Source organism: Lissotriton helveticus, chromosome 1_1 (genome assembly GCF_964261635.1).
Source record: "Lissotriton helveticus chromosome 1_1, aLisHel1.1, whole genome shotgun sequence".
Lineage (NCBI taxonomy): Eukaryota > Metazoa > Chordata > Amphibia > Caudata > Salamandridae > Lissotriton > Lissotriton helveticus.
In genome coordinates this window covers 155,328,420-155,345,590 of record NC_136057.1, presented here as the reverse complement: position 1 = coordinate 155,345,590, position 17,171 = coordinate 155,328,420, and the positions used below count along the sequence as shown (strand labels likewise).

The 17,171-nt window shown below is 43.5% G+C and overlaps 1 protein-coding gene across 9 annotated transcripts in view; it reads left to right on the top strand.

The window, feature by feature from the left end:
• CLDND1 (claudin domain containing 1) overlaps positions 1 to 16,915 on the top strand; it is an 85,062-nt gene extending 68,147 nt beyond the window's left edge. For 7 of the 9 annotated variants that reach the window (XM_078659301.1, XM_078659300.1, XM_078659302.1 and 4 more), the window contains 3 exons: positions 5,244 to 5,351; positions 6,385 to 6,522; positions 9,924 to 16,915. In XM_078659301.1, the coding sequence (XP_078515427.1) occupies positions 5,244 to 5,351; positions 6,385 to 6,522; positions 9,924 to 10,144 (467 nt within the window). In that variant the 3' untranslated portion in view covers positions 10,145 to 16,915. The remainder of the gene's footprint in view (positions 1 to 5,243; positions 5,352 to 6,384; positions 6,523 to 9,923) is intronic. The other 2 variants (XM_078659307.1, XM_078659308.1) reach the window with 1 other exon arrangement.
• Positions 16,916 to 17,171: the final 256 nt, after the last annotated feature.

The window sequence follows — 17,171 nt, the reverse complement described above, 5'->3', positions numbered from 1 at the left end:
TCTCTTTTCTGTTTCTTGCTCCTCACTGCATCCTTTATCTGCTCCTATATTTCCAGAGTGTCTGCTTCCTCCTAATATTCGCTCTTATTCATGTGTCTCTTTCTTGTTTCCCATTTGCTTCTGTTTTCTCCATTATTCCACTTTGTTTTCATCCTCTTCCTCCTCATTGCTTAAATCCTTTGGTTCTGTCTTGTATCCATTCCTATGATTTGTACTTGCAACGCTCTGTAGGTTCTTCCATCACTAACTTTGTCTCACTCTTTTTTTTCACTCTACCCTTCTTTTCTGAGAAGTCTGCTTCTTATTGCTTCATCTTTTTGTGTGCCTCTCTCTTCTGCTTTATCTGTGTCTCTTCTACACCTCTTGCCAGGCCCATTTCTATTTTCACCCACTCATCCTAATACTCTATAATGTTACCTCACTTTCATTTACATTTTGAAGTCAATCATGTTTCAACCTTTCCCCAATTGTTGTTGATTCCATTCGTTGTTTCCACTGTTGTTTGATTCTATTTCTGTAATCTCTATTTCTTTTTATTTGGGTTTTCCTTTGAAACCTGCTTTTATGTTGTTTGTTTGCATAGTATTTTCATTTAAATTGTGTTTCTTTGGGTTCTTCCTCTCACTTTACTGTGTTATCATGTGCCCTTTTTTATCTTTCATTGCCTCTTCTCTTCCTTCTGCTCTGTTATTCAGTTTCACATATGCGGCCTGTCAATACAATATTTTCAAGTTTTCTACTAACGCACTTGAATTATTCGTCCCTATTTGTTCTATCCTATTCGCCTCATTTTCTTCCTACTTTGAAATCTTGCCCTGTGATATCTTTCCGTTGGCCTTCATTGCAGCTCTGGCACTATCCTTGATTCGCTGTTCTAAGTCAAGCACATTTTCCCAGCACGAGTTTCACTAAATCAAACCTTCTACAAACTGTGTGGAAAAATAGCGCACATTTTCATATTACTCGTCCATCACCACCCCCTTTTGTACCGCTTTGTGCGCCATAAGTTGGCAGGGTATGCTCAGACGGTAGTCCCTTGCTTACTTTGCCACTGGATTCAAGCACGCCTGGCTGAAGACGGCTGGAATGCAAGAAACCGGTCCTAGGAAGCTTGTTTCCGGTCCAGGGAAGGCATGGCTTGGCAGTTCAGGCTGGACTGTTCCCATGAGGCACAGGGTCAGACTGATTTGCATATGGCCATGTCTGAACTGGGGTGGCAGAGTGGGCTAAAGAACGGTGATGGATTAAACCCAGATCTGTTGACTGGGTGTGAGTGTTTGATTGGTTCAGATGCTCCGTCCATCACCACCCCCTTTGGTGCCAGCCTGGGAGAAAACATGCATATTTTGTGCATTGCCCACTATTCTATGGTCCAAAACTCAGAATAATGCCCAAATTGTACACCCAAGACTTACCATACCCCGTAGGCTCTATATTTATTTGATACACAGTTTACACCCACATTGTGTAAATTTGTTTTTACATTCTCATCTTCTCTTTCCCATTTGGTTACTTATTTCTCTTTGTTCTTTTTCATTTGCTGTCTATCTCTTATTTATTCTCCTCAGATTGGTCGGTAGCTTTTGCCTAGCATTCTGTTCCCATTTTTCTGAAATGCTATCTGTCTTTAGTTTATTTTGCTTCTTCTAGCAAATTCCACTCTGTCACTTCCAGAGACCCTTTGCTATTCCTTTTTTCTTCCCTTTTTAGGTCTCGCCTGTCGATGCGCATGCGCATCGAGCAAGGCGAGAGTATTGCGAGTTATCCACTCTTTATCCACACTGCAAGGAATCGTGGCGATTCCTTGCAGTGCCCGTGACTTTTAAGCTCAATGCGCATGTGCATTGAGCTTAAAAGCGCGTGCACAGCCGCCCGCATTCCTCCGACACCTTTGAAGTGAAGCTTAGCTTCACTTCAAAGGCCCGGCTTCTTCACACCCACATGCCGCTCTGCCCCGCTCAGCCCCCTCCCCTGAGTCATCCTGCCTGCCCAGACTTCTCCTCCCCCCTAATTACATCCCGCTTTCACACTCGTTCGTTGCATGTGAAAATATTCAAAAAACGTGAAAACATATTTTATTCATACTGTAAAAGCAAAGTAATGCATTTAAAGTTGGAAACCCTTCATTTACATGTTCTAGTAGTTTTGCTGATTTAACTGTTGTGGCTTCATTTGTTGTCCATTATTTAACCATCTTGTGGTCCGGACTCGTAAACACATTCTGCTTTTCAGTAAAACTTAAAATGTGGGAATCAGCCATAAGCAAGTCTGAAAAGCCTCGCGGTGACGTCATCATAAAGCAAAGAGCTTCCAAGTTTAATAGGATTGATTGATGCAACATTTATTAAGACTTGCGTTAAACTTGCTGGTCACAGATGTGTACCATCAGTAGGGCCTGCTCCGCCTTTCATCCATCCTTCTGAGATAGATGTGAGGCACACAGGCAGGTAATATTAACGTGGTATTTACAGTTCTTTTTTAAATTCAAATAGTTTGGCTTTTACAGTTCAATAAAGCAAAAATACACTTTGGAAGCAAACGCTATTTAGAGAAAGAAAAAAAACTTTTGTAGCCTGTGGTCGAACAACCCGTGGCGTTTGTGACCTCCACTCACACCCCCTGGGGCGCAGCACTTCCTTTCCAAAAATGTGAATGAATAAATACGTCCTTCCTGGTAACCTCGCGGGCAGAGGATCCCTGCACAACCACAGAAACAACACAACTTCCGCTGCACGCGCACTTGTGCAACCCGTGCCTGTCCGGGGGACATTGCGTCATCCTGTCACCAGAATAGTAGGCCTGTTTTGCAGCATGAAAATAATTCACAGGGACCCTCGCCTGCCATGGCACAGACTTCCAGAGGTTAGCTTTTTTTTTTTTTTTTTTAAATCATTATTTTGGTGGTTGTATAGCGCTTGTTGTTATTTTAGGCCAGCCTCTAGGCGCTGAAGGCGGGATTAGGGACCATCCGGCTCCGTGGTCTCCCAATGTGGACATAGATAGCCCAGTTCATTTCAGCCCCTCTCAGGACACTGACACGACCCCTGCGCCTAAATACACGCCGCGACGCCCGTTTCCAGGCGCATGCCATACGCAGAAAGACACGTTTTGCATTTTTGAAAGTTCAGCTGCTACTAACATCCCTCCCCCCGCCTCCCCGCCCCGGTGGACCGGGTCCAAATTCACATTAAAGACGCCCAGAACTTCTGTTTGTCAAATGCGCTGGCGCCTCAGGAGCAGTAAATATGTTTACATTATAAAGCGCTTTTACGAACGGGTCGGGGCGGCCCTCCCGCTTGCTGGGAAGTATACACAACACCTAACAAAGGGTCCTGTCATCAGGCAATAACTCCCTAGTGCCAGTTCAATTCACAGTTGCGTCACATCATTCATCACATCATTCATAGAAAGACTTGTCTTGGAAAACAAATAACAAGATGACAATTTGAGGGAAGTTAAGCATTTTAATGTAATCTCTTCAATCAAGCCACTTCGTCTAATTCATGACATTGCTGATTTAGGTCAATGACGACTTAACGTCAGTTTTTTTTTCTCCCCCAAAAGATATTTCACAAATCAGCAGCGAGTTGTTAGGGGTACAAAGGAAATCTTCACACTCTTTTTATACACTTCACTTTTGTGCTAGAAATGCCTGGATTTGACAGACACCTTCCATGGTTTCGTGTAGTGTTTGCTGTAGTGTTATATTATGTTGTTATATATTTATACAGCGGGATCACCAATTTCTTGCCGTCTTGGCGCTCTGTTCAAACCCCAGTCTGCAGCTGTGATTCATCCATCACAGTTTCTGCATTGCAGATTTTGTTGCACGGCCACATTGCTGTGGATAGGTGATTTGGCATAATAAAATCATGTTTTAAAAATATTATTTTATTCTGTGCCAATTGATTGTAGTTTGCACTCGCCACAGGCAGCACAGTCACACACCCAATGCCACTCACACACGCAACGCCACTCAAACACGCAACGCCACTCACACACGCAACGCCACTCACACACGCAACTCATCCCCACTCATCCACGCAACCCCACTCATCCACGCAACGCCACTCACACACGCAACGCCACTCACACACGCAACGCCACTCACACACGCAACGCCACTCACACACGCAACGCCACTCACACACGCAACGCCACTCACACACGCAACGCCACTCATCCACGCAACGCCACTCACACACGCAACGCCACTCACACACGCAACGCCACTCATCCACGCAACGCCACTCATCCACGCAACGCCACTCATCCACGCAACGCCACTCATCGACGCAACGCCACTCACACATGCAACGCCACTCACACACGCAACGCCACTCACACACGCAACGCCACTCACACACGCAACGCCACTCACACACGCAACGCCACTCACACACGCAACGCCACTCACACACGCAACGCCACTCACACACACAACGCCACTCACACACGCAACGCCACTCACACACGCAACGCCACTCACACACGCAACGCCACTCACACACGCAACGCCACTCACACACGCAACGCCACTCATCGACGCAACGCCACTCACACACGCAACGTCACTCACACACGCAACGTCACTCACACACGCAACGCCACTCACACACGCAACGCCACTCACACACGCAACGCCACTCACACACGCAACGCCACTCACACACGCAACGCCACTCACACACGCAACGCCACTCACACACGCAACGCCACTCATCCACGCAACGCCACTCATCCACGCAACGCCACTCATCCACGCAACGCCACTCATCCATTTGCAAAACGAAAAAAGTTAAACTCTTCTATTGCGAGACCTATTGCATTTTCAATGCTTGTTTCCTATTACCCCTTTTCCATCCCCTACAGCGTATGATCCCTTTCTTTCTGTTTTCCTTTCCTTTTACTAGTTAAACATTTTCTGTCTCTCTATGATTCTTATGTATACATTTGTTTTTACATATTTCTTACTATCTTCGTTTTTTATCTGTCTCTTCCTCCACTGTCAACTTTCAAATCTCTGTGCCACTTCCTTTTTTATCGTCAGTTTACACTCTCCTGTTTCTATTTTATTTTAACTTGCTGCATAGATTCGTTTTTTTTCTTTAATGAATTGTTTTTCCGAGCCCTTCACTTAAACATGTCAAGACCCATAATAGTGTGCAAACCATCTAAAATTGTACAGCACAAAAGGAATTGAGATGAAAGATACCATGAGCATTACTTGTTCTTCGTTGCAGAAGCAGATTACACCACGGAGTGCATAAGTTTCTCCCTTTCTGACCAGTTCCTGGAGAAATACTTGGAACCAGGAAACCATAACAGCGGCCCGGATCTTGTGCGCACCTGTAAGAAATGACTGGGGGCAATGAAACAAGGGGGGCTTCGGGTGTGTGCTGTAATGTATAGCGTGATTGCTAAATGAACTATAAACTACCCCCCCCACACACACACCTGCCACAATCGATTTTCCAGGGCATATAAGCCACGGTATGGGTCAATATGCCACTTAAAGGTGGGACAAACATTGCTAAAGAGTTTTCTTTGACTCTGTTTCAGTTAGTTGTGTTTCCAGGGCTCTTCTTGAAAACAGGGAGTAGGTTGGCAGATTGAAATATATGTAGGGCATTTTTAAGGCTAGTAGCAGTGGACTGGGCACATGCATGAACACTGGTTTCATTAGGGGACAGTGAAAGGTTGATGGGTGTGGGCGGCAGGTAGACAAGTCACCGTGTCAGCTAGGGATGTGTACTGCAATTTAGTTAGTCTGAATTAACAATGAATGCACAGAGGAGGAAGGACCGTATCACTCATTGGTGGAATGTCATGACAAGTGGCGGTGAGGTGGAATTGAAGTAACTGCTCATCCAGAAATTGGGGGTCTTGTGCAATCATTTTATTAGGCCGATATGTTGATCCATACGCCTGTGCAGATCATACAAGAAAGGCACATAAATGACTTTACATATGGTGGTGGTAATATCTGAGTGTGTGGATTCAGAAAAGGGAGAGCCGAGCATGCATGATATGCATTCTATACTTTGCAGTCCGCTAGTGCTCCAAGTCCAGCCGATGCTGTTTCATCGGTCTGATGGTAGTTGCTCTCAGGCCTGTGGACAGGGTTTTCCACTGTAGGGGTCTAGTAGTAGAAAGGCCTGAATGGGGAAGCTGTGGAAGGGGCTGGGGGATCAGGCTGATTTGGGATTGGTGAGAGAATGAAAGAGCGAGAGAGCACTGTCAGGAGTTGTTAGTTTGTTTTAGGGTGGGCAGTGTTGGATTTGATCTACTTGAGCTGTAGATTATGACTGGGAACTAAGTGGTTGATAGCAGATTACAATATTAAGTGCAGTTCCTCTCTGTGTTTCTCTTGCGTGCCCCTAGATCTCTGGCGGTGTCAGTGTCTCTTGCCCTTCGTCAGCCTGGGCTTGATGTGTTTTGGAGCCCTCATCGGACTGTGTGCATGCGCTTGCCGTAATATCTATCCCACCATTGGCACGGGGGTGCTCCACTTCCTTGCAGGTAAGTGATTGTCCCTATGTGCCTCTGCAGTTTCCTTTATGGGGGGCATGTTATTAGATCTGCCCCGTGTGCCCGCTGTTACAGTCTGAACACAATCATCTAACCCATCCTGCCAGCCGTTGCTGCCTTTAGGAAGAGAAGACCCCCTCCTGTCTCTCGTGTAGTGGTGTTAGACCAGTACCACATACCTACTTCTGTCTGTCCCACTATGACATGTTGCCTATTTGGGAGATTGTAGTGTCTGCCTATCTTCAGCTGGAAGCAAAAACAGGAGAAGGCCCGTTAACCCAGCCGAGATCTGGGTAATAGTGTGTAAACAATAAATAATGTATAATGTCTCAACCGGTAATCATTTAGAAGACAAATGCTTATAAAGAGAAATAAATCAATATGAGGTCGACTATAAAAAGGGAGACCACAAAAGAAATGTAAAGAAGAGGTACATCTTATTTCGGTATGCAAGTAGTTATATCAGCACTACATTACAGTATATGCATAGGTAACCCAATAGTAGGTGTGATTATTCGTGCTTCTGCAGGTGAACTGCACAGTGAGAAAACACGTAAAAGGCGCAAAAAAATACAATTGAATTCAACTGCTTAAAGGAGGCCACAGTAACGCCTACAATTGCGCTCAAGGGTCGACAGCGTTTCGACCTGTACAATTTCATCATCAGGACCGAGTTACGTAAATAAGGTGAGTGCTGGGGCGGTAGTGAAGAGTCCAACAGAGAGGAGTGAATCGAGGCAGGATGACGCAGGCTGGCTCTGGAAAGGATGGGAAGAGCCAGGGGTTTAGAAATTAATCAAATCAGGGCACACAGCAATGATAACTGAAGGTGCGCATCTGCCATGGTGTTCCCAGCAGTTGCGTGACGAGGATAAGTCTCCTGGTGTAGATGGGCTTATGACTTATGACACCTAGTATCCCCAGAAGCAGAATTTACACAATTAAAGGCAGCCCTACATCAGCATAACTCATCTAAATGGACAGGTATCCAGCAACAATGGCCGGCCAGGGAAAATCCACCAGCTAAGCTGCTACTCCTCACTTTCTCTTTCACTTATAGTCGTTCCAGTGGAGGGAGCGCGTCACAAACCATCTCTAAGAATGTAGATAATTGCATGTTGTGCAAATGGCGATTAAAGTCACGTGCTCCAAACACCCAATGAGAAAATCCTCTCAGTGTCAAAGGGAACAACTCTAACAGGAAGTAAGTACCTATTACTTTCTCGTTCCAAAAATAGGGACCCAATCAAGAAATGGATATGGAGTAGAAAAACCAGAATGCTCGCTTTAAATTCCATAGTCCCTCAGTTACATCAAGGGGACTGGATGTGTGCCATAGACCTTCGGGATACTTACTTCCACATCTAAACTTTGGAAAAAGGTCAAACATTTCTGAGGTTTCTTGCGAGTAACAACGTTTTACTGTACAAAATCCTGTCATGAGCACCAAGGTCTTTGGCGCTGTTAGCTGCTTTCCTGAGAAACAGCTTCTTCTGTATTTTAATAGCAAGATGATTGCCTGATAAATGCCTCAACATCACTTGAAGCTCTAGGCCGTTATCAAATGACGCTTGCCATTCTTTGCAGTCTGGGTTCTCAAGTCTAGCACTAAAAAATCAACCACTGTAACTGTTCAATTCATCCATTATTTGGGTGTGGTACTGGACACTCAGGTCCTTCAGAGGAGAGAATTGCATCCGTCTGTCAAAGTGTCACAACGTCTAAGAACACAGAATCGGGCTTCACACCAAATATCCTCTTTGCTGTGATTGATGGCTTCTTGCATTTGTCTGGTAACCTTGTGCTAATCTACATGTGAGGCCTCTTGAGCAGTGTTTAGACAACCAGTGGTGCCAGTACTCCAGCAGCTGAGAAGGCAGGCATATTTTTACTCAGCCTCTCATTCAGTCACTTCCTTGCGATGTCAGAGAATCTTCTGAAGGGTATTTCTTTTTGATCAATCTATCACACTCCTTCCAAATGCCCAGAAGAGGACGTATTCGCTTACTTTCTCCACTTACTAAGATCGGAGCTGAACTTCTCCGTTAATGTAGATCTTGTGGATATTACTACTTGTAGAAAGTCTCCATCGCAAACACCTTTCTTTACAATGCCTGTGCTGAAGAATTAAATAGAGGGTATTCAGAATGTATTTCCTCACTTTAGAACTCCTTCCTCACTTCAGGAACTTAATAGTCCCTCCCTCAATAGATGAGTCCTCCCTTTGAGCCGATCCACAAAGCGTCAATAAACATTTGACTTGCTAAACTTCTTTCCTAGTCTCTATAACTTCAGCTCACTGAATCAGGGAGATTCAGGCCCTACTTTGTATTCCAAAAGAACAAGGTAGTGATGAGAACTCATCTTGAGTTTCCTCCCTAAAGTAGTGTCAGATTTTCTTGTTTAACAGAGAGTTCCAATGCTAGCTTTCTTTCCAAAGCCATCCTCTCCGACGGAGAGATCTCTTCACACTCGATATGTAAAAGAGACAGATGCCTTCCTGACAAACCTAAAGCCCATACTGCTAGAGGGCATGTTGTTTGAGAAATGCCCCCATTTCAGAACATTTGTTCATTCCACTGCTTTTTATGTTGGATGGATTTGCTGCTCAATTCAGTGGCTATTGATTATGATTTCCAAAAGGAGAAGGAAAGGTTACTAACCTGTAATTCTAGTTCTCCTCTAGGTCATAAGCAATTCTCCCACCTCCGAGGTGGAATAATGGAAGTATTTTTCTAACACTCTGCCTAGGATTGTTTCTTTATTTAAAGCAATGAACTGGTCTAGTTGTCACTGACAGGACCACTTGAGGACAGGACACCTTAAAAGCGCACGGTCCCGACTGCAGTGTGTGATTTCTGCAGCCTTGCCCTGCTTTCCTCTCTCTTAAATTTTTTTTTTAAACATTTTTCGTAATCACTATTTCTTAATCCAGTGAACTTTATAAATACAACTGGCTTCTTTTTAAAAATGAAAATAAATTAAATGTGGCCAATCTAGGATCTGTTAGGCTACGTAAGTGTATATTTGGTTCATAGAATGGACTTTCTGCTAAAACGCATTTTAAAAGTAACTATATCCACGTGGGCAAGTCAATTCAGTGCCTATGACTCTAATGAGGATTCCCCAAGAGGGAACCTAAGATTACAGATTAGTAACTTTTCTATACTGTTAATAGTAGAGCAGGTTACTCTCATCTTCATTGCTGTGAAACTTGATGGTGGTTATCGTGAATGTTTTCATTGTATTGATGCTTTTATTGATTCCTTGTTTGAAAAAATGTACACTTAAAGAGTGTGGCAGACAGGGGAGGTATTAATGGGCTCACAATAAAATAAGTGAGATTGTGCTGATACCTACATTTTCCTTTCTCATTTCCTTGCTTCCCGCAGGTGTCTGCACTCTTGGGACCATTGCCTGCTATGTTGCTGGGATTGAATTGCTCCATCAGAAGCTCAAGCCCCCTGAGGAAGTGAGGGGGGAATTTGGCTGGTCCTTCTGCCTGGCCTGTGTCTCGGCTCCTCTGCAGTTCATGGCAGCTGCCCTCTTCATTTGGGCAGCGCGCACCAATCGCAGGGAGTACACACTAATGAAGGCATATCGTGTGGCATAGGTGTTAAACATTTCCTTTTTCAATCTGATGTGTAGCCCTCATCTGGAGCTTTTGCAGTTTGGTGGAAGATGCAAGGGCCTTAGTGCAGTGGGGATAGAGCATGCAGGGCCCTAATCCATCTCCTGCTCTCTCAGATCCTGGCACAGTTTTGGACTTTCCTTTTACCCATTAAGGATGTAGATACTACCATCTCCTGGTTAATTTCTACTCTTGCCTCTTTCCTCCTTAGGCTGGTTCCTCTGATTGTAGCATGCACTGGCATTGTCCTGCCAGAAATCCCATTTTAGATATGTATTGACAGGTTAAAAGATATACAGGGTTCCTGTGTCCTCTACAGAATAGCACTGCAGTTGCTCTGGCCAAAGACCTCATCCTAAACTGCAGCCAAACTCAAACTTAAGGTATTAATATTCCTAACAACTGCAGAGTTTATATCAGAGAAGTACCAGACCCTGCTCTCCACTGTGGCCCATCCATTGGTCATCAGTTAACTATGGTATCTCAGTTTTAGCCCTGTGCTCCTAAAAGAGGAAGTTAAATTCTATGATTCTTAACTCCAGCCCAAATGTATCATGCCTTGACCTCACCTTCCTCCCTGACAGGGTATTAGCTCTCACCACTAAACCTAACCTCCCTCCCAGAGATGGGATTAGCTCTCACCACTAAATCTTACCTTCCTCCCAGAGTTGAGGTTAGCTTTTACCTTTAGTCCTCACTTCCCTCCCAGAGGTGGTGGAATTCGCTCTCACCACTAAACCTCACCTCCCTCCGAGAGGTGATGTTGGCACTTACCTCTAGACCTCACTTCCCCCCCAGAGGTGGAGTTTGCTCTCACACTAAACCTCACCTCCAGAAGTGGAGTTTGCTCTCACCACTAAACCTCACCTCCCTCCCAGAGGTGGAGTTTGCTCTCACGACTAAAGCTCACCTCCCTCCCAGAGGTGGGGTAACTCCAGAAGTTAAAGAGTCCAATCCAGAGCTATGGCAACTCAGTATGCAATCACCCATGTTGAATTAGAGTATGGGAGTCCTTATGCAACAGCAGTGCGCTCGCACCATGAAGCTATACCGCTGGGCATTGAACTCAAGAGATTTCCCCAGACTCAACAGAACTAGGGGTAGCCAATCAAAACCCCAATCCGAGCCATAGGTTCCCACTAAACGTCGCCACTCTGCATAGCTGGAACTACAGCAAAGGATCACACCTTATGGCTCTCACTCAAGCTTACCTCAGACTTTAACCCTAAGATCCGAGAGCTCGACATCAACTCTCAGTAGAGCTGGGAGGAGAACCTAGGAAACCAGACTCCAATCTTGAGAACCCACCAACTCATCTTGGAAGAGCTAGGATGAGAGTCTAAGAATCCAGACCCCAACTCTGAGATCTCCCCACAAGAGCTTGCCTCCAAAGTGTTGAGATGACAGCCCACAAATCGAGAGTCCATCCTTTAACCTACTAAAAGTCACTTTGGTTCAAAGACTGGGCCAGAGGATAGGATTCTAGACTCCAACCCTGATAGCTCAGCAAAAGAACAAATCTCTCCACAGAGTATAGGTTGATAAGATGTAGAAATCCATACTACAACCTTGAGATCTCGGCACCAGCACTACACAGAGCTTGTGTGGAGTAGACCCTCTGAATGTAGGCTCCAACCTTAAACCTTACCACTAGACCTCCCTTTGGAAAGCCAGACATTCAAGCGCAGTGCCAGACTCCACGCCTTACCTATCCCAACTCTGAAATTTTAGAACTAGAGATCATCTCTCTGTAGAACTGGAGTTAGTCTAGAAATCCAAACTCCAACCCCGAATCTTGCGACTAGACCTTGCCTCCACAGTGCTGAAAAGAAAGTCCACAAATCCAGACTCCAGCCTTGAACCGTACCACTAATGCTCAGTTTGGTACAGAGCTTGGGCTAGAGGTTAGGAGATCACCTCTGTGTAGTGCTATGATGAGTGCCTAGTAGTATCTAATAATCCAGTCTCCAACCCTGAGACTTGAGAAGTAGAGTAAACTTCTCTGCAGAGCTGGTATGAGTGTCTCTGAATCCAGACTCCAACCCTGGGATCTGAGTACCAAGGGTCGCCTCTCTGTGGAGGTAGATTCAGTGTCTCGGAATCTAGATTCTGACCCTGAAATCCCGCGAATAGAGTTTGCCACCTCAGAGCTGGGATGAGAGCCCACGAATCAGGCTTTCAACCCAGGACTTAACCACTAAAGGTCACACTGATACAGAGCTTGGACTTGAGGCTGGAAATACAGACTCTAACACTATTACCATACCACTAGAGCTCATCTCTCTTCAGAGCTTGACACTGAGCACAGGAATCAAAACTCCACCCTGAGATCAACGCACAAGAGCTGGGATGAGAAACTCTGCAACCAACCATGGGCTCCCACTATTCACCCTCACCTCATTCAATCTGTGGTCACCCCAGCCTTGTGCGATTTTGCCACTAGAGCTTCATTTAAATGTTGCAAATTCCCATCAGTAGTTGTTGCCCCAAGCATGTCTCTTTGTCCAGATTTTCAGGAGACAGTTTGCTACTACAGCAGAGTGTCTCAATGCCCTCGCCCGTCTCAGTGCTATTTGTATGTTCAACCATGTACACATATCATCGCACGTAGAAAAGTGAGAGGTTTATTTATGGTTTTATTGTTGTTTTTAAATTTATTATTTAGGGTTTTGTGTTTTTATATTGTGTGTTTTTTAAAAACTTTTTTATCTAATTGCTTATCTTTTACTGAAAATCTCCGGGGTATTGAAGTCCTACTAGGATGAACTTTAAAATGTTTTGTGTTAATGGGGAGTGCAGATGAATCCCCTTCAGGGCACAGCCAATGGACACCTAAGTAAAGCAGGCATCGGAAGCTGGTAATACTTTGCCTAAGATCACACACAAAGTCAGAAGCAGAATCATAGGTTGAAATCAAAACTTCACTTTCATGCCATAAGCTCAGATTGCTAATGTCTGTTTGTGTGCCACTGCCCCTCCATGACCTTCATGAACTCTTTGGCCTCTCTAGGATTTTTCTTTTTATGGATGCTCACAGCGTCATGAAGCTACATTTTATGTAGTTTTATAAGGCACTGAAAAGAACCTTTGTTTTTACTGCTGCTGCAGAGAAGCTCACGAGAGATGTTTTTTTCATAGGTACATGCAGACAGACCATGCAGACACATAGTGGCAAGGACTATGACTGCTTTGCTCTAGGTGAAGGGCCTTCCTGTAGTCTGATGGCCTTTAACCTGTCAGTTTTCCTTCTGGTCGGTTTACACAGTTTCCTTAATGTAATCTCAGTAAAGGTACACTCTAGAAGGGACCCATAGTAATGTCCCCTGGGAAGGTTTCTCACTGTCCATGTCTAGTATTGCAGATTAGACTACCCAGAGTCATGGAAAGTGTAAGCTGATCAGGAACTCCTTAAAGGGTAGGTGTCCAGGAATGTGACAGGGCAGAGTATTCAACCCAGTGGGGCCTTTAGGACACTTTAAATGGCGAGGTGATAAAAGAGAGGAGCTGGAAGGATTCCCTTGTTGAGTAAAGGAATTGAAGCCAGACATACACAGATCTGTGTCCTCCTTGACAACCCAGTTCTCCAGCCTCCAGAGCTGGACCAGTCAGGACCCAGGAGCGCGGAGATGAATGTGGATGTCTCTTCTTGGGGCTGTAGGCATTGAGTAGACGTCTCTCAACTAAAGGAGCTCTGGATACTGCACTAGTGCAAGAAGCAAGTAAGGGGGAGCGGATTAAAACTGCATTGCTCCAAGCTCTTTGAAAGCCAAAGAGGTGTTGACCTGGTAACTGCTGACGAGGACTGATTACGGTGCAATGGTGTGTTTTGCAGCCAAGCAACTGCTCATGTTCTAAATCAGTATATGGAGTACAGTGTAAGAAGTTATACTTTTGCAGCTGCTTCTCTGTGTGATCTCAGACATCTGCCTTCCCTTCCGAAGCCTCCGTTACCCGTGTCCATTTTTAAAATGTTTAGATGCTATGCTCTTTCGGGAGCTGTGTGTTATGATTTTTAGAATGTATACTTTCTGTGGCAGATCCCGCTGTGTGTACTCTTCTGTAATACTTGCAGGGTATATATGAGCAGTAAAATGCACTTCTTGCAAGTTTAAGATTGTGTTTTCATTGCAAAGACTGGCCAGGGTTTGCAGTTCCAAAATTATTTTTGCCTTTAGAGTCACCCCTTCATGTAATTACTGCTGAGACCAGCTCCCTGCTCTCCATCCAGGCACATCCCTTGTTGTGACATCTTGATATCGGTTCCAGTGATTGTAGCCTGCTTTCAGTAGCGGATTACATAATCCACAAGATCATCTGGTGCGCTAGGTTCCCAGTTCCGAGGTTAACTAGTTGGGATAGAACTATCAAGCCATGTTGGGTAGACCACAGATATTGTCCACACCGGCTTTAGCTCCTATTATCAGCAACACCACCTAGAAATATATATCTAGGCTTCTGTCTTGAGAATACAAGCACAGAACTGCTAACTCTGCCTGTTATTGCAACAGAAGTATATATTTTTTGTTACAAATGTTTACATTTTTTTAACTGTGCCTCCTACAATATCCTTTGCACTAGTGATTGCTAGTTGGAAATGAGGACCTCTTCTTATGTGTTACTAGAAACTATCCTCTGGAAAATGTCTCCCTTGAACCCAATTATTAATTATTGTAATCTATAAATCAGCAATTCTAATCCTAAGCACAGTTTACTTAAGTCGATTTCACATTATTTAAGGGACTGCTGCCTGCCTGCTAATGGGCTGGGGTCTGTGGGACTGTCTACTCTTATGAATCACCCTACTTGTCTTTTAGAAAGAAGGTTCCACATAGAGTCTGGAGAGTCCTCTAAAAGGGCAAACCATGAAAGTGGCCCTGAAATCACCTCTCCTTTTGACAGCTCTTAGATGAGATCACAACTCCACCTTTTGTCAGTGCGGTGTGCTAGAATGAAGTGTTGTTGAAGATGATCATTAAAATTGTAAATGTGCCTCTAGGACACAGGATTGACATGATCGGTGAAGCTTTCCTAAGGTTTTCTGCCACTTGATATTCAGCCAACATGGGTATGAGTTTGGCCTGCGGAGTTCTGCATCTTCAACAGGAGGAGGAATTTCTAGCTGATGCTTTTGAGACTAAATAATGAGTATTAGCTAGCTTCAATTAATTGTTTTATTTTTTAATAGAAAGAAGAAATTCTACTTCTTTGTAAACACATTTCTACTTCAAACAATAACAGCATTACAGACAACAACATTGGATGTAAAACAAGCAGAAGAGCACAAAATGGCACACGCTGTGGTCAGGCTTAGGCTAACAGATTTTTCAGTGAAGGCAAGGTGGCTTTCTTTGTTTATTGTCCTATAAATTCCCTTTGACTTAGTCTCTTGCTGACTCCAATAATTGCTCCCTGGCTCAATATAATGTATGATCCTTTCATGCAGCAGCTAGCTTGTATTTAAAGTGTTTTCAGTACTGTTGTAGTTGAAACTGCTTAAAACAGAATTGTGAAGACTGGTTTAACTTTTTTTAACATATAAAACAATTATGTTTAGCTTTTATTACATTTTATAAAAACATTTAAACCAAAAGGATAAAAAGCTTATGTATATATACACATACATACATAAAATGTGGTGTATAATATGTAGTATATTTAACTATGTACTGTATTGCACATAACATTTTAAATATTTTTCTTATTGTTTTGACAGAGCGTTCACAGCATCAATATTACTGCTTCCTTCTTTTCTCAACACTATACAGTGAGAGTGAAGTTCAAAATAAAAAGTGTGTATTTTTACTGAATTACATCATGTGGATTGCACATTTGCAATACATTTATGCACCCTTTTTTGATTGGAGGGAGTGGTGTCAGTATAAATCTTCCGTCTTCCCCTAACTGAAATCCCATGGAAAATAGTGTCCGAGGGGTGTTGTTGACCATGCTTAACATTTAGTAGAGGAACCTGTCAAATGTTGAATACGCCCACTTTGGGCAACTTTTTTTTAAACAAGTATCTATCTTTGTGAATTTTATGTAGTTAAAAGAAAATAGGTAAAATAAACACCTAAAACTAGGTTTTCACTGGAAAAATACCAACAAGCCCAACATTTAACGGACGAATTCTCCCAAAAAAAGGGTTTGCAGGAATCCTGAACAGAAAACCCTTAAAGGAAAATATTTAGGGTGATAGGTATTGGAAAAAGTTGGTAGGAGCTTGGCTAGATTAGCATTAGTCTGGTTATGGAAAATGGGGTCTAATATTGCACCTTTTGACCATACAATAGTATCATTGCTCATTTTGGTCATGCCCATCCCTTCATTTTTCATGTTGTTTTCTGGTTTTCTTGTGTACAGTAAAACGTTTCCAAACTTCAGTTTTCTTTAAAGAAAGGTCTGACTACTTGGCACTAGAAAATTAAAATGGGGTACTTTTTACACAATTAAAATATTAAATGTTTCTGTTTGCACTGCACAAGAGAGGAAACATTACATAATGTGTTCACTGAAGAATTGTGCAAAAAGATATGTTTATTTGAAAAGTTGTAAATCCAATCCCTTCTTCATGAATTCACTTATCCCATATCACAACTTGCCCTAAACTGACACCACTTGAGCACCATTGACCATTTGCCATTTGTACTCTGTTGTCGTTTATTTATTCATGCGTTGTGTAATGTTCATTGACTTTGTATTTTCCGTTTATTACTGTTAAGGAAGAATGGTGCAAATAAATATGAAAGGACCTGATTTCTGGTTGTGATTTGAGTTTGTATGAACATTTTAAAGTCTAGGAAATGTTATGGGTTGCTTTAACCAAGAGTTTGAACACAGGAGTACCCTGGGCAAACTTAGACATCAAGAGGCAAACAGTGGTATTCCAATGACTAGTGGGAGGAAGGAATGCTATCAATCAAACATAACCACATAGCCTGAAAGTAATTTAATCAATCAACTTAACGTCAAGGATCAAGAAGGGAGAAATTGGGTTACCCCATCCCGTTGG